The sequence below is a fragment of the Macrobrachium nipponense genome, chromosome 3, assembly GCF_015104395.2.
Source record: "Macrobrachium nipponense isolate FS-2020 chromosome 3, ASM1510439v2, whole genome shotgun sequence".
NCBI lineage: Eukaryota > Metazoa > Arthropoda > Malacostraca > Decapoda > Palaemonidae > Macrobrachium > Macrobrachium nipponense.
In genome coordinates, this window is record NC_087202.1 from 123,385,151 (window position 1) to 123,409,963 (window position 24,813).

Below are 24,813 nucleotides of genomic sequence, written 5' to 3' on the forward strand. Positions count from 1 at the left end.
CTAAGTTTGAAGTAACATCATGAACATACATATATAAAAATATATATATATATATATATATATATAAAGTATATATATATATATAACATATATATATATATATATATATATATATATATATATATATATATATATATATTATACGATGCTAAGGCTTATTATAAAAGCTGATTCGCTGTAATGTATCATAGTAACTGGAATTAGTTCCGCAGTTCATTTCTTCAAAACTCGTGGTGCCAGTACTTAGAAAAGAGATATTTTTGTCCTCTTCTTCTTCTTCTTCTTCTTCTTCTTCTTCTTGTGTGTCCCTCGATGGCAAACGTCCCATTATCCGCTGAATGAAAACCCGCCTACCAGTTCATCTCCATCATTAGTTCATGTCTTTGACTTTCCAGTTAACTCAGTGTGCTGTTCTTCTCGTCGATTCAATAAATGATATAACTACGCTTTGTCAGTCGAGAAATTTCCTTTATTTTCACTTGATGAGCGCAGATCTCAGGTCAAACGCCAAGCGCTGGGATTGAATGAGGTCATTCAGGAAAACCTCAGAGCAGTGTCACTATCAATCAGTTGTTGGGAGAGGGTTCATTCAGCAGGAAGGTAAGATGGAAGAAAGAGAGAATATGAACGGAGGTACGGTAAGAGGAATGAAAAGGGTTGTAGCTTGAGGCCGAAGGGAAGGCACTACCCCTTTACGGGATTTTTTGGCTTTGGTTTTTAGTTGGGTGAGTTAAAGACCAAATGAACTGGTTAAGCAGTGGCGGGGTAGGGGTATAAGGTGGAGGGTTATTACGCCCTACTACCTATTCCAGGAATCTTGAACAAGTAAAAAGCTCTTATATAAACGCGAGAGTAGGAAAACCCACGTTATTTATAACACTTATCTAACCTACCAAGATCTTTTGGATGCCCAGCACATCGGTAATGATGACGTCAGTGTGACGTCAACGTGACGTCACAACAATGACGTGCGAGAGAGGCCGCCCTGATCTCATATCCTTTCTCTCCTCTCCTACACCGTCCTTTGGGACTTCCGGTCCCACGGAAACGGTGACGCTCGTGAAGCCTTTCGTTGATTTTTCAGAAAGGGACAGGAAGGACTCCGGGTGACGGCCCACGGCTGGCAGTGGACGGAAAGAAAGTTCGTATTGCTTTTATTAATTCAATTCCTTTTGTTAACTCATATCAAGGTAGACTTTGATCACCTTGACTACATTTACTTGGTATGTTTACGTTGAGTTGTTGTTGTTATTATTATTATTATTATTATTATTATTATTATTATTATTATTATTATTATTATTTGGTAGAAATCTCAATCACAAGGATACACGTATTTGAGGTCCATCAGTATATTATTGTGGACCTTAGAGAACTTTATTATTGTTATTATTATTCAGTAGATTAAACCCATTCATATGGAACAAGCCCACCAAAGGGGCCACTGACTTGAAATTCAATCTCCCAAAGAATATTAAGGTGTCCATTAGCAAGAAGCAAGAAGAGGTAAAGTGAAATAGAGAAAGAACTGCTCACTCATCAAAAAGGGAATAAAAAATATTAATAATTAGATTGGAATTTGAATAGCACTAAAATGCAAGAATTTCACTTATATCTCACGTTTTCCTCTTAGATTTAACATGTAAAAAACATTGATTAGCCAATAAAAGCAGTGGTTAAGATTGAAGAAGCCCTCAACTCAAACCTAGTGATTTACATTTTGGTGTCCGTGAGTAACTGTCGACACTTATCACAGGAAGACAGTAGAATGACGCCTTTGCTTTGTTGTCAAGGGAAGTGTTATCATCAATGCAAAAGCGATAAATACTTCGAAAGGACGCGTCAATAAACTCGGAGATTCCCATTTAGTCACGGTATCGCGGGGTTTCCTGGGTGCGTCCTGCTGATGATGGTGGCTTGCTGGTTGTAGAACAGTATCATGCTGCCGGTGTATAATCACTGTAGAGTTAGTTTAATTATTTTCATTCATTTCCCCGCTATACGTTTACCCCTGGCGCTTTGGTCGTTTCGTCACCTGTCGCGTTGTCTCGGAAAAGAACAGGCTGTTTCTCCCCGTCATATAAGATGGTCCCTAGCCTTCCTCTTCTTCTTTTTCTTCTTCTTCTTCTTTATCCCTGTGGCAGGGGTGTAAGAATACTTGCAGTCTTACTTTTTTTAGTCAAAAGCTATAGGCCCACTACCAAGAACTATGGAAACTGCTGCCTTGCAGTCTTACTTTATAGTAAAAGGCTAGGCCCACTGCGAAGAACTGTGGAAACTGTTGCCTTGCAGTCTTACGTTTTAGTAAAAGGCTAGGCCTGCTGCCAAGAACTGTGGAAACTGCTTCCTTGCAGATAGTAAAAGGCTAGGCCCACTGCCAATAAATGTGGAAGCTGCTGTCTTGCAGTCTTACTTTGTTGTAAAAGGCTAGGCCCACTACCAAGAACTGTGGAATAGTAAAAGGCTAGGCCCGCTCCCAATAACTGTGGAAACTGCTGCCTTGCAGTCTTACTTTATTGTCAAAGGCTAGGCTCACTGCCAAGAACTGTGGAATAGTAAAAGGCTAGGCCCACTCCCAATAACTGTGGAAACTGCTGCCTTGCAGTCTTATTTTATAGTAAAAGGCTAGGTACACTGCCAAGAACTGTGGAAACTGCTGCCTTGCAGCCTTACATTTTAGTAAAAGGTTAGGCCCACTGCCAAGAACTGTGGAAACTGCTGCCTTGCAGCCTTACATTTTAGTAAAAGGTTAGGCCCACTGCCAAGAACTGAGGAAACTGCTGCCTTGCAGTCTTACTTTATAGTCAAAGGCGAGATTCACCGCCAATAACTGTGGTTGATGACAGCAAGGGCATGCGGTCGTAAAACCTCTTTGCCAAACAATGAGCCATGCCTGATGCATGCAGTGGAGAAGGCCCATCAGGCACCCGACCCCTTAATGTAGGGATAACGGAGGGATAGAAGATTCTTCTTCTTCTTCTTCTTAGTGTTGTTTCTGCGTCTGTCAGTCTCCTCCGGGTTTCCTTCTTATCATCTCTTCCAGTCTTGTCGTAAATCAAGTGGAGCATCTGTGATATACTTCAGGGCTAAGTTGTATCACCTTTTCCCTCTCCTTGGGTTCTGTATTGTACTGGGTTAGGTCGACTTTTCTGTCAGACTCCGGAAAATATGTATACTGCTTCCCTGCATAGGCGGTTCCCCCCTCGTCTAGCAGTTGAAGAAATGCAATGATAAAATAATGCTTTTTCTCTAGCTCCACCACAGAAATTGCATGTGTATATTTAAGAGCATGCACGCACGTGCGTGTACGTACAAAAACAGACGAATGGGCATACACTAACTCTCTCTTTCACATGCGCATGCATAAACATCCGCATACGTGACAAACATCGGCCTAGATGAAATGACTGATGATATAATCGACAGAGGCAGAATGGAAGACGTCGAAAAGCTCGCCTCAGAATAACTCTTTCGGGAGAGTGACTGGTTAAGTATGCAAGTGGGTCTGAGACGAGGGATTGTGTGTGTTTTGTTTGCAACGGCTGTTTAATATCTCTATGGAATATAAGATTTCAGCCGAGGGCCAAGCGCTGGGACCTGTGACGTCACTTGGTGCTTAAAGGAAAATCGAGAAGGAGTTGCGAATGGCTAATGTCTTGCAGATGATGCAGCAACGATTGAGTATAGTTGACAGAAACGGCAGGGACCAGTGAAAGCGTTGAAAATTGCTTGCGTGAGGAGAAAGTTAAGTCTAAACCTAAGCAAGATTCATGTTAAGAGTAAATGGAAACCAGGAGATGGCGAAGCGATCATTAATACAGATGCTAAAGGAATGGAAGAGGTTGATTCAGGTGAGACTTTCTGAGTTAGATAGATGAGTCAGAGAATACGCGAAGCCAGGAATGTGTCACACGATGTGTGCAGGCGTCTGGAAAAGGCCGTGAGGCACCTTTCAAGGCCGAGGCACGAATGCATGAATGTATTGGTGAGCCAATCCTCCTCCATGGAAGAAAGGTGTGGACTTTGAATGAGAATAATAGAAAATATTCGCGTGTCATCTGCGGCATAAAAAGATCTGAAAAGAGGACAAGTTGGTCTTATGATGAGAATAAGGGACGATAGATGGGTGAAGATAAAGTAAGGCCTGCTGACACCTAGGAAGCTCTAGAGAGTATGTTGAAGATGGATGTGAATGCCTCAGTATGAGTAGGGAGGTGCGAAGCGTTTCTGATAAAATTCTGTGTTATGTATGTGGTGAAGCGACTACTCTCTAGAAATGGCTCCACAAACAATATACTAGCTGTTAAAGTATGTCTGCAACTGTTACCGTTACATTCTCTCTCTCTCTCTCTCTCTCTCTCTCTCTCTCTCTCTCTCTCACACACACACACACACAAGCCACATCTTTCATCTTAATGCATCATTACGATTATTATAACTTGGCATTAAGTGAACCTACCTCTTAACATTGTCTGCCATGTAAGAGCTAAAACCTTCCCAAAGTCATCGGTCCACGTCGGCCTCTCAGAGTTCCAGCGAACACACTGCTTTTGGCCTGTGTAATCCAGCTTGTAAAATTGTTTGGTATGAGACGTATTTCCTCCAGATTTTAGGTCTTCTGTAGTTTTGTCGTCTTAACTTCCACTTACAGAAGAGAGGACGGATTTCCACACTACTGTACTATACACCTTTTCACTCCCTGTAACGATGATGACATTTTTAATGACGGAGCCTGTTTACTTACGATTAGTTCTGACATTTATTTCATACTATTCCTACCTGAATGTTCTAAGATGACCAGACTTCAGACTGATCTTTCGACTGTAGTTTCGTAATGGATTCCCCATCGCATTCATTTCGCAATATCGTTATTGATAATCAGTTTCCTTCCCTTAAAAGCGTGTTTTAGAAGACAGTCTGAAACGGCGGCTGATTTACGTATATTTACTATTCAGCAAGCGAGATCTCCATTTAGATTTACGACGGGCAGAGGACATCATACGAAGCTATAATCGGTACAGCGACGCCGCAGACGCTGAGAATTAATTACCCTAAACTAAACTAATCCAGTAATGAGCTCTTCTAAAACATGAGATCGGCACGTAGCAGCGCTCAAGCCTCCGAATTTTTCTCTAACGCTGATCTTTGTTTGTTTGTTTGTATGGTGTTTTGACATTGCTTGGAACCATAGGTTATTCACCAACGGAACCAACGACTTGACGTGACTTCCGAACCACGTCGAGAGTGAACTATCATCAGGAATACACATCTCTAACCCCTCAGTGGAACGCCCGAGAATCGAACTTGCTAGCCACCGAGGGGGCAGGCCAAGACCATACCGAGCACGCGAAGGCGCCAGTGTTGGTCTTTGTGAAATTGTAGACACAATTTCGACTTTCCTTCTTATTTCAAGCAACTCTCTCTTTCGTGGTGAGTTGTTGAATAATCTTAGATGTGCGCATTTCACAAACTGACCCTCTACCTATCACCATCAAGGAAAGTCGTTTAAAGACTCAATCAAATTACAGCAACGATGACTGTGACAACGGACAAAAGTTGTCAGCTGGACTGACACGAGACTACTTATTTGTACCAAGAGCAAGTGAGGAAAGTTGCCAAGAGTCACCGCAAATGCAGATGAGTCGAAAAATAATGTCTTTTCTAATTTTTGAAAAAAAAAAAAAAAAAAAAAAAACGTATTTGTCTTAGTATTTTGCATATAACTTAATTTAAGAAGACTGTGAACGATGAATGAGAATTTTCAAAGGCGAGAATGTAGTACGTCGTTTTTATTATCTTTGTATATTGTTAAAAATACACTTCGATTCATAGAATTTTGAGTTTAACAATATACAAAGATCTTCGCACCAGAAAAGGGTCTTAATCAATTTATTGCTGCATATGCCTTTGTATCTTAAAGTGCATTTCTCTGGCAAACTTATATATTTAACTTGATAATGTACATTCTTGATTTCGATTAGGATACCTACATTGCACATACTCATTGTAAATATATAGCATGTACGCATTCCTGAATGCCAGTGTTGGCTAGAGTCGCCCTCTCTTCTTCCTCACTGACTATACGCCATTAGCATTCCCGGCTATGCGCACCTTAGTGCATGAGGTCTGAGAATTCCAATGACAGATATTCTGAAGTCGACGGGGGAGGAGTAAGTGTTGTTTGTTTGTAGTACTCGCCCTCTGAGGAAATGACGTCCCAGTAAAGAAAAGAGGAGTTTCTTGAAACAACGCAAGTAGTTCTGACCGGTATAAGGCCTCGGAAATCATCGCGTAGCCTCCCTAGAATAATAAACTCCGCCAGAGATCCATATCACGGGAGGAAAGACGTCATTAGGAGACGACTAAAAGAAGCGAGGCTTCTTTAACTACTCCGTTTCCCGATTCATTCTCCATCACCACGGAATCCTCCGCATTGTTTAAATACAATATATTCCCACTGCCTCCGAAAAACAACATTGCCCTACGCAACAGGTTATTGCAGGTGCAGGTTTGTCTGGGGAAGGTGATTTACACACAACTTATACTAGCAGCTGTGTCCTCGCCAACTGCCTTCTCGACCGAGGTCGTGACCGGTCATCGGGGAATGGGTTGACCGTCACTGCGACCGCAGCAGCAGCAAACAAGGTCGGGGAAATATGCGCGAGTGACGGATATGTGAATTCGTATATTCCAAGACCGAAAAGGCCTCGTGGCAACTCCAGGCCACGGAGTCAACCTGGTCTTGCCCGGAGGGTTTCGTGGGGGCCGTCCGCCGAATCCCGCCTCACAGTTGAGTCAAAGCTTGTGCGCGTGTGGTTGCCTCTCCGTCTCCAGCGCCTTGTGGATTTCTTTTTTTCCCGACAGTTTTCGACGCTTTGCAAGATGAGTTGCACTGCGTGTTTCCGAGGATTGCTCTCCTTCGTCATCCTCGTCAACATGGTGAGTGGAATCACGGCGTTTCGTTGGGCGTTTCGGCCGTGTTCACAGTCTGGGGAAACAGGTAGGACCAGGTGTAGGAAGAGCACTTGAGGATCATCACGTTGTTGTCAATGTTCGTACACCTTCCCTCCCCTTCGCATAGCGCGCCTTTGCGTAGTAGCACCGCCGCCCTCCTTCCAAGGAACCATGTTCCCCGATTCGCAAAAAAGCACTATACAGGGTCCTGGCGATGACCTAAGAGACGAAAACGCATCTGAGACCGACAGCCGCCTCGTACCAAGTAGATTATTTGCTTCGTTGTTATGCAAAAGGAAAGGCAGGCCCGCCGCGTCCGAGATGGTTGGTTGAATGCAAGGCATATTTACCTTGGTTGAATGAGGAGGATTTGATGCTGTTATTGTCAGACGATGGGAAGGTTTTCGTCGTGGATAACGAATGACGTCAGTTTTTCGCATTGTGCAAATATGATTCCGCAGCTTGTTTGCTTATTGCATGTCGGAACGCAAAGTTACTGTCTACCGAGGTGATGAAGTAACCGTTATTTTTGTAGATGTACTCTTAATACACGTACACACACATACAAACATATACATACATATATATACTTATACATATTCAGCTATTATACCTAAGGACACAGAGAGAGAGAGAGAGAGAGAGAGAGAGAGAGAGAGAGAGAGAGAGAGAGAATGTGTTTATTTATTTGTTTGTTTTCAAACCTGCCCCTTAAACTTTAACAGACAGTGAATGAGATAGTGATAGTATAGGGTTGCAGCCAGGCGTTTGGGTGTGGGGGGCAGGGGCGACATGTATAGGTGTACCAGGTAGTATAGCGTATCATTCCGGGGCAGTTATCACAGAGAAGTCGGGATCCAATTTTAAACCGAGCGACTTCTTCCAAATACTTTTTTATTCTCTGCTGATACTTTCTCAGTGGCTAAAGTGGGCTAATGGAAGATGTTGCTTGGACATACGATGGGTTTTTTTTAGGCTTCCGTAGAATTTTACCTGATAAAGTGAGATAATGGACAGGAAAACCTGTTATGTTAATATGCTTATAGCACGAGCACAATAATTATATGCCTGTGACATATACCTTTCATGCATTGACACTCCTAGAGCGATCGACACCCATCAGTATGACGAGACTTGATTCGTATTTTAAACTTTTTATTGAGATCTCTTGCAACTTTATCATTTCAATTTACAATCATACTCCTTCTTTCGCCGAGAAAGCAAAACACTTGAATGATCGTCTCCAGGGAAAAATAATACAATAAATAAATCAATTTTTTAAATTACATGTCATCACCACTTATTATATGAATCACGCTGTCATGTGAGTACGACGGTGACGTCACGAGACGGCCGTGCCAAGGAGCGTAAAAGTACGAGAAAGAGAGAGAGAGAGAGAGAGAGAGAGAGAGAGAGAGAGAGAGAACTCAAAACAATGGGTTTTGTGGCGGTGACTGGATTTGAGAGGTGGGTGGGGTGTTGGGGTGAGAGAGAGATAGAGAGGAGGGGGGGAAGTATATTTAATGTATTGTGTCTCACTTGTTGCTGTAGCTTTTGTCTATGCCCGTTCTTCACGCATTGTAATTTTTTATGTATTTATAATTGTTTTGTAACAATAGACGCGAGACCCTCCAGATTCTTATTCAGGTAAATTATTAGATTCGGGTTTTTTTTGTTTTTTTATTGTGGCGTAATGAGCGGTATTCATGTCTGTGTCGTCATTGCAGCCTTGGTTGCCATAAAAAGCTTATGTGAACTAGCCAATCACAAATGCATACTACGTAAGAATTACCTTTAGTATGATACCTGTCCCATACAATTATCCTTCCGCTATTAATATTATGTAAAGGAACATAACCTACAACTTGAGAGTAATTAGTTGTTTGTTTGCATGGAGTTTTGACGTTGCATGGAACCAGTGGTTATTCACCAACGGCTTGACGTGACTTCCGAACCACGTCGAGAGTGAAATTATATATCACCAGAAATAAACATCTCTCACCCATCAGTGAAATGCTCGCGAATCGAACTCACGGCCACCGAGGTGGCAGGCCAAGACCGTACCGATCACGCCACTGAGGCGCTATCTTCTGTTATCAGGTATCAATAGACTTCAGTTGTCAGGTCACGAAACGAGAGAATATGAGAAGAGGAGATACGCCGTACGTATGTACATCTCTTTCTGAAGTTCACAGTATTATCCAGCGTCCATCTTTTTTGTCAATTTGTCATACGAAGAAGGAGGCGATATTTTGTCGTGTCTTACTATCCAAAAAGGTCTTCACAACACAGAAAAAGCACCAATAACATTAATTTTCGTTTTTCTTAGGAGTCGAAGGACGTTAACCGCTCCTATCTCAACTTTTTATTTCCTTTCAAAACTCAGCGTTGAGAGATGATTAATAAGATCCCTTAAAAGGACTATTCCAGAGGATACGAGTCGCTATAAAAGCAAGGAGACGGAAAATCTGGCCCCAAGACCTCAAAAGAATGCCCAGTGTACCACGGACTATATTATCTATATGGTATAGTATATATATATATTTATATATTATATATATATATATTATAGTATATATATATATATTATACATATATTATATAATATAGAATATATATTATCATAGTATATATAATAATACCTATCCCGGATCTACAGCATTTCCTCCGAAAACAATAACGAATATCCTTCACTCCTCCTCAAAATTGTTATTGTATACCGGGACAGCAGCCGGACATTCCGAGTGCGATGCAACAATAGACACACAAAGATGTTGGACTCGACTGCAAGATTTGACGATTGTTTCCAACAGCGGACACTTGGAAGTGAATATAGGGACTGACTCGTGTAAAATCGAGTCCAACGCTATAACCTGAGATTTATGTCTATGAATATTCACTTATCTTGGTGCTTTCTGTTGTGTGCATACGTGAATGTGATATGCATCTTCATTTTCTGTAATATTCCTCTTGGCGAATTCGCATCATTCACGGATTTAAAAAACTTTTCTGAAATCTGAAATTTAACAAACAACGCGTGACGATAATGGCGGTCATTATAACCGCTGTCAATAATTATGATCAATTTCGCTGTACGCGTCGTCATCGATCAACGCAATCTATGACTGGCTCTGGTCAGTAAGTGGATGGGCGACTACCAAGCTAAAGAAATGTCATATTCCTTGAGGAAGTGGGAGTTCATGCATAAATTCTATACTCATATAAATGTGTATATATATATATATATATATATATATATATATATATATATATATATATATATATATATATGTATATATATATATATATATATATACACATCACTTTTGCTGACGACGTTACCAGTAGATTTATGGCACCTATAACTCAAGGTCTATAGATCTATAGACCTTGCTATAACTGACCTCAGCGAGGAATTATATTATGCGGTCTGGTTCCGTAGATTGAATTTTGGTTCAGTTTTAAAGGTCAGTCTCATTTGACATGATTATTGAATGCTTTTCATATTTTTATCTCTTAAGGTTTGAGCTGTTATGGCCTTTTAGTTCGTTTCCGCTCTCTCTCTCTCTCTCTCTCTCTCTCTCTCTCTCTCTCTCTCTCTCTCTCTCTCTCTCAAAACCATCAACATTCCCAAATTGCAGAAGAGTTAATCCTCTATACTTCATAGCATTGCTATATATACATCTGAATTTTTTTAAAAACTGCCGTCTTGGTTCAGCATATTTATCTTACGATAAAATTCGGCACAATTTTTTTTTTTTTTTGATACAAGAGCATTCTTGATCTTCAAAATAAGTGGCTAATTAGTAGAATTTCTTGTAAATTTTTATCTTGTGTAATCCCATAGTAGACAAAGGAATCAAGCACAAGACGTTTTATACACACACAATATATATATATATATATATATATATATATATATATATATATATATATATATATTTACGTGTGTATGTGGTATATACTATATGCGCGAGTGTGCATATGAGAGAGAGAGAGAGGGAGATTCAATAGAAACAAATATAGCATGAATATAAAAGCATGTATAGGTACCGAGCACGAAGCAGCAACAAGCTTATAATAATGCTACTCAAGGCATTACACTTCTGAACTCCTAAATGACGGCATCATCGGGTAACAGCGAAACTTTATCATGGGTGCGGCGTTACTACAAAGGAAAACCTCGTTCTTTACTCCGGATGCAGGTTCGAACCCTGCTAAGAACGTCACATTTGCTCCATAAGTCTTCGATTCGGATTTTGGGCTATGTAGGCTAGGGGCTAGAGCAAGTGTGTCAAAAGAGTTATTACAAATACAATTACACACACATATATATATATATATATGTGTGTGTCCACAAATACTGGTTAATAATATATTTGCATATTAAACGATGTTTGTGGCTTGAATATTTCTGAATACAAAGGATTTCATGGTGTATGTGACTTATTCTTGTACGTATGTACACACACACACACATACATATATATATATATATATATATATATATATATATATATATATATATATATATATATATATATATATTTGTGTGTGTGTTATGGCTCTAGATCAACAAAAGGGGTTATGCTTTAACTGCCGAATATAATATAATATAAGCTCTCTGGGGTTTCCAATGGTCATCCCCAATCATTATCACTGCATAATTCTAAATTACCAGTCATTCTACAATCCATTCACGTCTTCTTTTATTACCTAGCGTTGATCTCCTCACTGATTCGTCGAGTCAGTTTGCCCTTAAATGTAACAGACCAGGAAACATAATACACCCTTGTCTCGAGAGACCACTTTGACAGTAAACCAGTTAGTTGTTCTCCCATAACTACTACGTTACATACACGTACGTACGTGCAATCAACAGCTATGATTGGAAACGCAGTATACTCCAACTTTCTCCAAATATGTCATAAAATCTATATTAAAAACGGAACATTTAGCCATACAAATGATTATCAATTAACAAAACCTCGACGTCGTCGAAAAAAATAGGTAATGTTCGTTAACCGTTTATCAATAGGAGAGCTCAGCATATTATACGTCCATTTAATTTCTAAGATATACGCGTCCGACATGCCATAAAACAGACCAACGCTATTTGTTGCGATGAGACATATGACATTGGGCAAGTATTTAAACACAAGATGAGCAGGGCTGGAGTAAGTGTGCACTCTGGCGGCGAAGGTTTTCGAGCTGATGTCTGTGAAAGGAAGCGAACGAAAGGGAAATCGAGTTGTAGTATACGCGGGAAATGGAGAGCTCCCCGAGTTCCTCCACTCGCGTCTAACGACGTAATGAAAGAAAACTTCATCCAAACGAAGGATAAAGTAACATCACACACTACACCTGAAAGAGAGTCAACGAAAAGAGTGGAATTGTCGGACTATAGTTGACGCCAATCGCTTGGCCAGATAAAAGATCTTGTACGCCTCTAATCGATTTCGATTAGACCTATAACACGTCGGAAGCAAAGGCTTTAAAAAAAAACGAATGGATATAGCTCGGTCTTTGGGAAGACGGGGTTGGGTTGGAGGGGGGAGGGTGGAGAAAAAGATACTACAGTGTCATAATTGGGCAGTGGAAAGAAAGGAGAGAGGGAAGAGGCCAAGAGGTTATGGAAAAAGAGAGAGTTCTTCAGACCCAACCAGCCATTGTATCTGCCGTGGCCTACTTTAGTCAACCCTCTGAACGCAAGGGGTTGCGTTCTGCACGCTATTTTTTCACCTCTCTCTCTCTCTCTCTCTCTCTCTCTCTCTCTCTCTCCGAGTCTGTATCTGACGTTTACGTCATATTTCCTTCTAACGTTTTATCTTCACATCGGAGTTTGTCTTATAGGATATGAGTCTATTGTTTGTAGTTCACTGAGGAAGAACTGTGGCCTTTTCGAAAACAAAAAAAGTTTAACAAAATACCTTTTTTTTATCACTTTTAAAATCACCGGCTGTCACCATAGACAGTCGTTGACTTAATGTGGAGATCTCACTCCTAATCGAACGTCGTGACCCTTCGCCCCCATATGGGAACACTTGGTCCTGCATAGGCTACATGTTCAGCACCTTGAACTACAAAATTCTAACAAAGCTCTTCTGCTATTCTAACGCTTTGGAATGATACCTAGAGAGACTTTTCCCGAATAAGGAGGTCATTCTGATTTAGGAATTCGGAATAAATCGCTCTTAAAAGAACAAAATTATGAAAATAAATAAATAAATAAATAAAAAATACCCGCCAAATCATTAGGCATAGGTCTAGCGTTTGCTTGGAGAAGATTCTCGTCCTCGTTGGTACCATTCTTGCAGGTTGTTTTTCCTTCGGCACGATCAATCGATGACTTTGCCGTTGTGACATTATTCTTATAATAAGATTCCGAAGGAAGGTGTGCTTGGAATAAGGTTTAATTAAATGATATGGCGTCTTTCCCAACGAGTTCGAGGGCATATTAGTTGTAGATAATGAACGGTGAGAAATCACAGCACGTTTTTAAAACAAAAATAAATAAATAAAAAAAGACCAATTCAGTTTTCGTGGTTCCCGGGATACTGAAGAAGAAGAAGGAGAGGCGAGCAGCGCCGCCAAAGTAGATTTATCCAATTTAGAAACATTTTTTCGGGTTTAATATTGTTGTAGAAAAGAGACGATAGACATGAATTAAAATAAACATTTTGACGTAACATAAAGTAAAGTTAAACTAAATAATGAGTAAAGTAAACAATTAATGGAATAAAGCGTTGCACCTCAAAAACAGTGTAGTGTGGCCGCAACTGTGATTGTGGAGTGAGCGCTTAGGAACTAGGGACGCCATACTACTTTGTACTGCTAGGATACAGGAAACTTTTATTTTTATTATTATTATTATATTATTATTATTGATGTTATGGTCGTCAAATGAACATTTAGAGAAATATATTGATTTTTGTGAGCGTGAGATCGGATACGTTGTTATGTTATTTATTAACTTTTTACTCCGTAATTTTGTGATTGCTTGACTGAGTCTACTAGTACTAGGTTGGCGCTGCAACAACAAAGACCTCAGACTTTGAGATAATTTTTTGTTCTTACTCGGGGAGTAAGCCTACAAACTGCTTTGTTTTTGTTGTTGTTTTAGCGGGGGGCGGTTGGTAGGAAAGCCTTAAAAAAAGGTCTGATCAGAGTGTTTCACGTTGGGTTTAAGATACAGGAATTTTAGGATGGGATATCTAAGATTTATTTAGTTAATTATTTATTAGAATAAAAATGTCAAACATTAATAACGTGTATGTTAAGCAGTGAAGAAAAATAATTAGTTGTAATTTTAATAAATTAATTAATGCTCTAGACTTGTCTCCCATTTTTTTGAATGTTCCTTGATGGAATTTTTAGATTACAGTGATAAAGCAAAGACCTCCATAGAGAAAACAAGATTTTTAATTGTGGTTTTTAAATATTGCTAATATTAAAATTCTTTTTTTATTATTATTATAAATTAACCCCTTTGCGTCTTGTCTCACCTTCCAGCTCATCGGCCTAGCGCTGGTGGGAACCTCTGTGTGGCTCTACCTGGACGGGGCCGAATTATGGACCTACCTCTACGGTTTCAACGTGGGCCCCGTCCTGGCGGAGATCGAGTGCTTCCACTACGTCCTCTACTCGATCCTCATCCTGGGGGCGCTGAAGGTCTCCCTCAGCTTCGTCGGTTGCTGCGAAGTCTCCAGGAAGGTGAGGTTTTCGTTTAATAGAGAAAAAGAGAGAGAGAGAGAGAGGTGGGGGGAAGGGCGCGTTCAGCTACTTCCGAAAGATCAAACCTTCGTAACCGATCTCGCGGTTTCACGTCAAGGAAGCAATTTCATTTCTCTCTCTCTCTCTCTCTCTCTCTCTCTCTCTCTCTCTCTCTCTCTCTCTCTCTCTTTGTATTTAGGTGTATTAGCTGAATCGTGTGTGTGTGTGTATACTTTTGTATTAATCTTTACGTAGATATCCAGTTAGGTGTATACACATAAATATAGTGTGAGTGTGTGTGTGTGTGTGACGGAAATCAAGAGCCACTTCCAACGGCGTCGCCTTTTTCGACAGCGGGTTCTACCGGTCATACCCGTCGGCGTTGTTGCTTCACGTTCCGAAATGGAAGCCCTTTCGCTTACTCGGGGAGTAAGCCTACAGACTACTTTGTTGTTGCTTTTGTTGTTGTTGTGGGGAAAGGAAAGGTCTATGGATTTCATAATGGGATATTTATGATTTATGGAAGTATAAAAAAGAAATGTATGATTTATTCATCAAAATGAAAACATAAGAAATAAATTGTCTTATTTATTGTAATTTTCGTTGGTGAAACAACTCGCTTTATGGCCATAGATTCTAGCACGTTTTAATTTACGTTTAAAAGTTAGGAGTATAATGTTTGCAAGTAAGCTGCAGGTCGGATCACGCCTTGTTATAAAAGTGATGGAAATATTAAGGTCTATTTTCCTCCATTACAGAGCTTTTCTTATGGCACTACAAATATCAGCTGCGCGTTCCCTTAAGTGCTAATAAGATTCAGTTGCACATTTTCTTGGCACTTATCATACAGCTGCACATTTTCTTAGTACTATAAGAATCAGCTGCACATTTTCTTAGTACTATAAGAATCAGCTGCACATTTTCTTAGTACTATAAGAATCAGCTGCACATTTTCTTAGTTCCATAACATTCAGCTGCACAGTTTCTTAGCACTCTAAATTCAGCTGCATATTTTCTTAGCACTCTAAATTCAGCTGCACATTTTCTTAGCACTCTAAATTCAGCTGCACATTTTCTTAGTTCCATAACATTCAGCTGCACATTTTCTTAGTTCCATAACATTCAGCTGCACATTTTCTTCGCACTCTAAATTCAGCTGCACATTTTCTTCGCACTCTAAATTCAGCTGCACATTTTCTTAGCACTCTAAATTCAGCTGCACATTTTCTTCGCACTCTAAATTCAGCTGCACATTTTCTTAGCACTCTAAATTCAGCTGAACATTTTCTTAGCACTCTAAATTCAGCTGCACATTTTCTTAGTTCCATAACATTCAGCTGCACATTTTCTTAGCACTCTAAATTCAGCTGCACATTTTCGCAGTACTATAAGAATCAGCTGCACATTTTCTCAGTTCTGTAACATTCAGCTGCACATTTTCTCAGTTCTGTAACATTCAGCTGCACATTTTCCTAGCATTTTAAATTCAGCTGCATATTTTCTTAGTACTATAAGAATCATCTGCACATTTTCTTAGCATGCACTATAATAAAAAGAATCAGCTGCACGTCCTCAAAGTACTACATACTATAAGTATCATATGCTAAAAAAAAAAAAAATGTGAATATTCAATAAATCTGCAACTACTTTGTTCCATTCATTTATGACTGATTTCATTTTTTTCTTTGTTTTTACCAAGGTATTCGTTTGAAAAATATTATATATTTATTACTTATGACTCTCTCTCTCTCTCTCTCTCTTCTCTCTCTCTCTCTCTCTCTCTCTCTCTCTCTATATATATATATATATATATATATATATATATATATATATATAATACTATATATATAATATATATATATATTATACATATATATTATATATATATATATATATGTGTGTGTGTGTGTGTGTGTGTTGTGTGTGTACACTTTAATCCTGACAAATATTCATGATATATTTATACCATTTATTACCGATATAGTACGTAAGGGCCCAGGTATTGTAAAATATGAAACCATTCCCTTTCTTTATCATCCTAAGAAAACCATAAATAAACACGGTTTGTATTTTGGTCTGAAACTCATTCCTTTTCTTAATTTTCCTAAGAAAACCATAAATAAACACGGTTTGTATTTTTGGTCTAATAACTCATTCCCTTTCTTTCCGCAGTTCTTCGTCCCGGTGCTGCTCCTGTTCGGTATCCAGATCGCCGCCGGTGTCTGTGTGTGGTATTTCAAGGATGACTTCACGGCCGAGTCCACCAAGTCCCTGACACATTACGTCCATAGCGGCTACGCAGCCACGGCGAACGCGACGGCTTCTGACGCCGCCTTCGACAGCCTCCAGGCGCAGGTATATATATATCTGTAATAATAATAATAAAAAACGGCTGGAAAATCTTACGAAGCAATTCTTGTTGGGTTTCTTTCAAGCGGAGATGAAACGTATTATCAATCTTCATTTATTTAATTATTTATTTATTTTTGGAATTTGCTAATGGTAGGATTATCATTCATATTTCATGTAAAACCTATACGTCACTTTGCTGACTTTGCCAGCGACGCCTGACTTGCAGTGTGACTCGGCAGAAGCAATTTGACTTTGGGACTAGTCCCAAGCGCGGTTCTCATAGCAAGAAGCGGCCGCCTGATGAGTCATTTTAGTTGCCTGGAGGGAGACGATGCCACCTTTCGTTAGGCTCACTACCTCTCTAACTATGAGTATCTCTCTCTCTCTCTCTCTCTCTCTCTCTCTCTCTCTCTCTCTCTCTCTCAGATAGACTTAAGAGAATATGGCTTTGGTTTCAACTTGGCTAGTACAGTAAGTTCCAGAAGTGAAGCGACAAATTTCAGAATTGATCGTATTTCTTTAGAAACTCGTGGAGTTGCCAGTTAGTATATTTTACTCCAATGATTGTCATCCTCTTTATCTAACAATACGTATCACAGTGATTAACTGTAGAAGCACAGAAAGTATTTCCCCAGTGAATGATCAATGTTTGCTCAATAATTGTTTATTGAAAAAAAACTAGAAACATCTGTGGCTCTCAATGTGTGATATCAAGTGTTCACCAATGAGTGGCAGCAGGAACCGAGTGCATAAGCATTGGCCTAATATGATTTGCAAATTAACTTTCTACTTTTATAGCGTTATATTGAAAGTTATTATTATTTCTTTTGATAAAGCACAAAGAAGTTTAGTATCTGATTAAATGAAACATAAATAAGACACAAGTTGGTGTAAAAAAAAAAAAAAAAAAAATAAAAAAAAAAAAAAAAAAAACTAAAAGAAAATCCAAGTTATATGCGCGTTTAGCATTGGCTACATGGTTAGGCCTATTCAAGAATCAAGGAAATTAAATATTTTCCAGTTTGTTAGTTAATAAATTTTCATCTAATTCCTCAATTGTGCAAATCTTTGCTTGTGGAATTGCGTTCAAGGTCGCATCAAAACAATTATTTTTCGTAGGTTTCCACCCTTTTTTTCAGTGCATAAATGAGACTATTTTTGTCCATGCGATCCGGAGTGTGAATATGCTTGGCGAGCATTATTTTAATAACGAGTATCTCCTGTTATGCTCTCTCTCTCTCTCTCTCTCTCTCAGGACCTTTTTATCTAGTCAGGAATAACCAGAGGCCTGTTTTAAGAAACGAGCACTAGGCCTATTGGTCATGCTCGGGTGCTTCTGTATATATATTATATATATATATATATATATATATATATATATATATATATATATATACATATATATATATGTATATATATATATATATATATATATATCCGCAAAAAAGTTATAAGTTTATGTTATACAATAATGCTTGACTGGATCGAACTGATTACTGGTTGTCAGTGGAAATATGAATTTGGGTGATATCACTCCCTGATGATACGCCCACTTACGCACATTCAGTATTAAATTTCATGATTGGGATGATTAGAAGATTTGAGATAAAAGGTTGAAGTGAAAAAGGTGGAGTTAGGTTTGTGGGTATAGGTAGAGGTAGAGGGTGAGGCGGGGTTGTTGGGGTCTATTGTCTCCCTACTTAACCAGGTGATTTTAGGGTGTTCTGGTTACTTGCGACCGTCTTTCTTATTTTTTATTTAGCGAGTCTGTTTCCTAGGTGCAAGGACAGGGCCTGGTGTCGGTCCTAATGGTTCTACTTTTCCCTAAATAACAGTCAGTGACCCTGCATTGTAAGCCTTGCTATGCCCGGAACTAGGCCTAGTCACCTGAAGGTAGCAGCAGCAGTTAGAGCCTTTCTCGAAGATGGTGTTTTATGCTCGGACCTAGAAGATAAAATCAGAACTACCAACCACACCCAACTTCTCTATTGAATCTAGGTGCATTCATGATTGATTATGTTTAATATCGTGGAGATTTTCCTTTTACATTCTATTGATACTTGCATGGTTTTATGCATCTTCGCTAAAATAATTGATAGCTAATACACCATGCATGATATTAAATGTCTGTTTCCACATTGCTCGAAATATACATTGGTAACGTTGGTAATCCTGTGTTGAACGAGAATTTCAAATTGTTTCGTTTCTATAGTTTGAAGTAATTACAATATTTTAAAATAATAACTATTACAGTAATTTCTTCTTATGATTGTTATAAATATCATAGATTTGATATTTGTGCATCATATGTTTGCTTTATTTTGCTTGATAGAGCTTTCACTGTAGAAAAAGAATTAATTTTTCAGCTAAGAGTTGTAGTTGCCAGTTAGTGAATTTCGAACGAAATCCTCTGAAAATTGTCGCTTCAGTTTTGGAACTTACTGTACCATGCTACAAAAAGTTTCACTGGACAGACATATTGAGCTGATCAGGTGTTGTTGGACCCGAAGAAATAAATATATATATATATATATATATATATATATAATATATATATATATATATATATATATAATATATATATATATATATATATATATATATATATATATATATATATATATATATATATATATGTAGCTCGTATATATGTGTGTGTGTGTGTGTGGTTGTGTTGTGTGTGTGTGTGTGTGTAGGTCGTATATGTGTGTGTGTGTGTGTGTGATTTAGGTAATGAGAGATCATATAGGTACTTTAACAAAAAATAAACGTCCCATAAATGCAGAAGCAAAAAATATGCACCGAAACCAGCCAACCAATTACCAAAGCGCAAGTGGTTATTTTATGGCCTGGTGCGCATTGAATAAAGCATCGCGCTGTCTGTCATGTCTTGGAGCAGCCTGTGTGCATATATGGCGAAGTATAACAATACACCTCACGGTCGAGAGAGAACAGCGGACAATCCAGACGAGCCTGGTTAATGTGGAGGACTTCTTATTCCCCGACATCTCCCGTCGTTATCAAAACTCCCGAAGCATTAATTCTGGACCAAAGTCCGGCGGGGGTAGGGATCGTGCCAGAGAATGATTGGTACTGGGCACTCGTTACGCTGTTGCAGTCGACGTTCGTTAAGCCTTTTTATTTTATTTTATTTTATGTGAGTTGATCATTCTCCTTTCTCTGTGCTTAAGCATCCGAAGAGCAGCGATGTCGGAACTCTGGCATTATTCCTTTACACCCTCTCTGATAATTCGAGGTTAGCAATTAGGGTCCATAGATTTTCATAGTGGCGTCTTGTTCCTTTACTCAACGCTACAAGTACTAAAATACTCTCTCTCTCTCTCTCTCTCTCTCCTGTAAAATCTCATTTTTTTTTATTATTATACCTCGTCCTTTCAGCTTTAGCTACCTGGAGTTATCATAGGCCGCTAGACGAGTGTACAATAGGCCTATGGAAAGTCATATGGCTTCCACGAGAGTTTATATATATATATATATATATATATATATATATATATATATATATATGTATATATATATGTATATATATATACATATATATATATATATATATATATGATATATATATATATGTGTGTGTGTGTGTGTGTGTTGTGTGTGTGTGTGTGTGTGTGTACGCATATACACATTTGGTGCACATGTCAACAATTTAGTCCTGTATAACGAAAATTTAGCTTTCTTTTTTTTTTTCTAAGAACCTTTGTACTTCAATCAAAAATGTTGTTTCTCTCGTTTTGTGCACAATACAATTCTCCTTGTATTTTTATAACTTACAATTTTATTGATCTATTCATTTATTTGTTAATTTATCTGTTTACCTAATAACTGACATTTTATTCCCGTATTTCCCATCGCCTTCTGTTACTTCTGTCGAGTGAACATCATAATATTCTTTGGAAGCTTTGAATTACAAGTCAGTGGCCCCTGTGGTGGTGGGCTTGTTCCATTATGAATAGGGTTCTTCATCTTCTGAATAATTAATTAATAATGATAATCATTTTTGCAGTACCGTTGCTGTGGCTCAGAGGCGCCTTCGGACTGGTCCACCGCCACTTTCAACAACATCACCGGCGACTCCTACCAAGTACCCAGGTCCTGCTGTATCACCGACCTGGCCTGCGACAGTTCCAGGACAATCAAGGATAACGTCGTTCCGGACGGGACCATTTACCGATCGGTGAGTTGTTCTGCTGGGTAGACTCACGGTCTAGTTCTAGACCGAAATCCAGGTTAAAAAAAAAATAAATAAAAAAGTCGCAGGGAATAAAAGACACCTTAATCTTTTCTATATAGTGACCCTATAGGGTTTTGACCATAGATATGTCTATGGTTTAACTAGCTGGTTATCCATGTATCCGCCTCTGTGGCGTGTTTTAGTACTAGGCCGATGGGATGACCGTAAACATATAAGTAAAAAAACTAAATTTCATCAAGATCATGACCCACGAGATCTTTAGACCTTAATGGTGTAACCAATACAGTTTCTAATTCACGTCAATTTCATTTGCTGTCAGTTCTAGACCACGAAAGTGTACTTCACAGTAGTCCGGGATCGTTGCCAATTTATTCTAGAATAACTGTTAGGCAACACTACCTCTACTTCGTAACTTGGTAACACCTTTCAATATAAATCTTTCACATTGATCCCTGATCCCCTTTATCTGCCGAGAGAGAGAGCAACCAGATTCGATGAACAGCAGCGCCAGTATGGAATAAATGTGTCTTGCTGTCGAACTTTCAGTTCCAGAGATCCTTCATTCCTCACACGACTGAACTGTGGAACAACCTCTCTTCAGAGGATGTCGTGCAGTTGGAACTTCTTCAGAAGTTCAAGAGCACTTGAAAATCTTGAGTTTTTTTATAAGATCTTGTCGGGAAAAAAAATCGAAGACAAACAGACAATCAGAGACAAGGAAGTTGGTTCCCATTAACACAATACAAATGCATTTTGATACTTTTTCATCTATTTAGTTATTTATAAACTTATTTTTTTTCTTTTTTAAGAAGAGGTATATCTCTTCTCTCTGCATTTCCCTTTACCTCCTGTTACTTCTTCCTAATGAGCACCTTAATATTCTTTGGAAGCTACAAGAATTTCAAGCCATTGGCTCCTGAATAATACAAATAATAGTAATATTTTCAAATAGTACTACACATGAACATTTTCGTCATGAATTGAAAGTGATGTAGTAGGGTGCTGTGGGAATTCTGTGATATCTTATGGGCTTCTGAATATATTAACTATATAATTTCAAGAAAGGAAATGGCGCAATAGCTTCAAAGGTAGGACAAACAGTCGAGCAGGAGGATAAAGACGCCGTACTGACGTCATCCGGAGCCTTCCTCGGAAGGGGATGTGGTTAGTCACTCGGGAGATTACTTACAATTCAAGCACAGCTGTGAGACGTGAGACGCCATTCGACGATGTTAAAGGAAAGCAAGTGACAACTGTGTCGAAGTTTCTTCGGCGCAATCGAGTTTCCCGTACAGAGCATAATACTGTACGAGCCTAAGCCCATGAAGCTTTCAGCCATGGCCCGGTTGTGGCATGTCCCATAGCGTTGCCAGATGTACGATTACGGCTAACTTTATCCTTGCGTGAAAAAAAAAAAAAAAAAAAAAAACACTGATATTAGAGGGCTGTAATTTGGTGTGCTTGACGATTGGAGGGTGGATGATCATCTTACCAATTTGCAGCCCTCTAGGACCATCGACGCCAGTTTTGGTGACAAGAAACTATTTATAGTCATTTGTCCTTATGCTCTGAACTTTCTCCAAGCGTGTCACATCATCACTCTTCGCAGGAGGTCCGTCAGTCTCTTGACAGGAGATGAGATTACGAAAGGGCAAAAGTTGTGGTTCTAGGGCTCTATATAGTCCCTTCGAGAACTCGTTCAAGAGATGCAGCTAGAGAAAAGTTGACGTGCTTTCTTAAATGTACGATTGTGTATTGTTACGTACTTCCACGTCAAGGCCTGTCATTGTTAGATTTAATGTCGAACACGATTCGAAAACGTCTATAGCATTGACGCCCGCCCTTTCGTGCGTGCCCAGGATTCGAGGCTACTTAGTTAGTCTCAGGTAGTCTCACTCTCAGCCTTTGGTAATTTATTTTCCCTGAAGGGGGTTAGTGCCACCAGTGCACCTCGCGCGGTGCACTTTAGGCATTCATTACCTAAGGTTCTTTTGCAGCATGCCTTCCTTAGGCAACCCCTTTCGTTCCTTTCATGTCCATCTTACTTTCCTCAACAGTGCAGCTGCTTTGAGGTTCTCCTCCTACCACACCTTTCAAACATCCTTCATTTCCTTTCAGCGCTGAATGACCTCATAGGTCACAGCGCTTTGACCTTTGGCCTAAATCCTATATTCTAATTATTCCTCACTTTAATATAGTCAGATTTTTTCTTGAAATATATTACGTAATTATTATTCGGAGTTTTATCATAGGCCTATGCATAATTATGCGGTCCCAGGTTATGTGTTCAGTAGTACTAACAGACACAATGCAGATAGTCATGGAAAATCTGGTCTGCATTTTATGCAGACAACATATTTTTTCACATTTTGTTTACAGTTGGTATGCTTTTATTTATTTATTCATTTTATTTTATCCCCAGGGTTGCGGAGACAAGCTCTACGGGCCAATCTTCCGATACATCTACCGCTACGACACCCTGGGCATCTTGGCAGGCTACGTGTTGATCGAGTTCCTGGTCTTCACCCTGAAGCTCTTCGCCTGCAGGAAGCGTTACGCCGACTACGACTCCAACATGATGGAACTGAAGCTGTACCGGTAGACCGACTGCTTTTCGTCATCAAATGCCAAGAGTCTCGAGCGATGCTCATACTCTGGATTCTGGAAAAAGTGCACCTTCCAGGCTAAAGAAGGTCCTTGTGGTGTTCAGGCACTCAATAAAAAAAAAAAAAAGAAAAAAAAGGTGTTTGGAGATGGGCCCTCCTTTGAGCTTAAAAGAACCGAGTGGCTGCCGCCAGTGCATGAAATAAATCAAACAATGGAGGACTGAACTGTAGCGGTTGTGAGAGACAGACTTTGGTATATACCAGTTTTGAGATCTGTAAATCTTTTTTTTTTTTTTCTTTTTTTTTTTTTTTATTCACGTGTTGTAAATAGCATTATAGACGATTGCGCAACGCAATCACCTGTTGCTTAAGGATATTTATACCTCGGAAATGCTTCTTTCCGGAGTTAGTACTACACTGTTTGAATTCGAGTTAAAACTTACAACCCATGGCGTCATGGGCCATCTGTCTGACTGTATGCATGAAACGACGCTGCGTCATTCGGTAGAGTGTACTACCTGCAAATTGTCCTCCAGACTTGTAAATAGGTAATTCCCTAATTAGATACGAAAGGGCGTGAAACTGGAAGACGCCACAGAAGGCGAATATGTTACATTTAGGTTTGTAGTGCGAGTGTGAATGGAGTGTACGTGTGATGGATTGTGTTGTTTCTCAGTTTTTTTGTTTTTTTTTCCTTTGTTAGCTGCAGTTATTGCTAATAAACGTACTGAAAGCACGTCGTCTTTATATAAATATATACCTTGTACGAAATCCCACTGAGGCTTGAGGTACCTAAATAGATACTTAGTACTAGTACTTATCATGGCGGAAGCTCAACGGAACGCCATGTTTAGTACTATCCCTTCGGGGATCGAAGTATTACATACACCCATTTCTATTTCGTTTAGTCGACAAATCATATCAATAAACAATATCTTTGATCCCGAGGGACTAGTACTAAAAACGGCGTCC

At 39.2% G+C, this 24,813-nt stretch overlaps 1 protein-coding gene across 1 annotated transcript; it reads left to right on the plus strand.

Annotated features, from left to right (window-relative positions):
* The first annotated feature begins 6,727 nt into the window (after nucleotides 1-6,727).
* On the plus strand, nucleotides 6,728-24,577 carry LOC135222024 (tetraspanin-18-like). The gene is made up of 5 exons (XM_064260150.1): nucleotides 6,728-6,939; nucleotides 14,467-14,667; nucleotides 16,840-17,022; nucleotides 21,047-21,217; nucleotides 23,658-24,577. Exons 1-5 carry the CDS (start codon nucleotides 6,883-6,885, stop codon nucleotides 23,835-23,837), a joined length of 792 nt encoding a protein of 263 aa, XP_064116220.1. The 5' UTR covers nucleotides 6,728-6,882; the 3' UTR covers nucleotides 23,838-24,577.
* The last annotated feature ends 236 nt before the right edge of the window (nucleotides 24,578-24,813 follow it).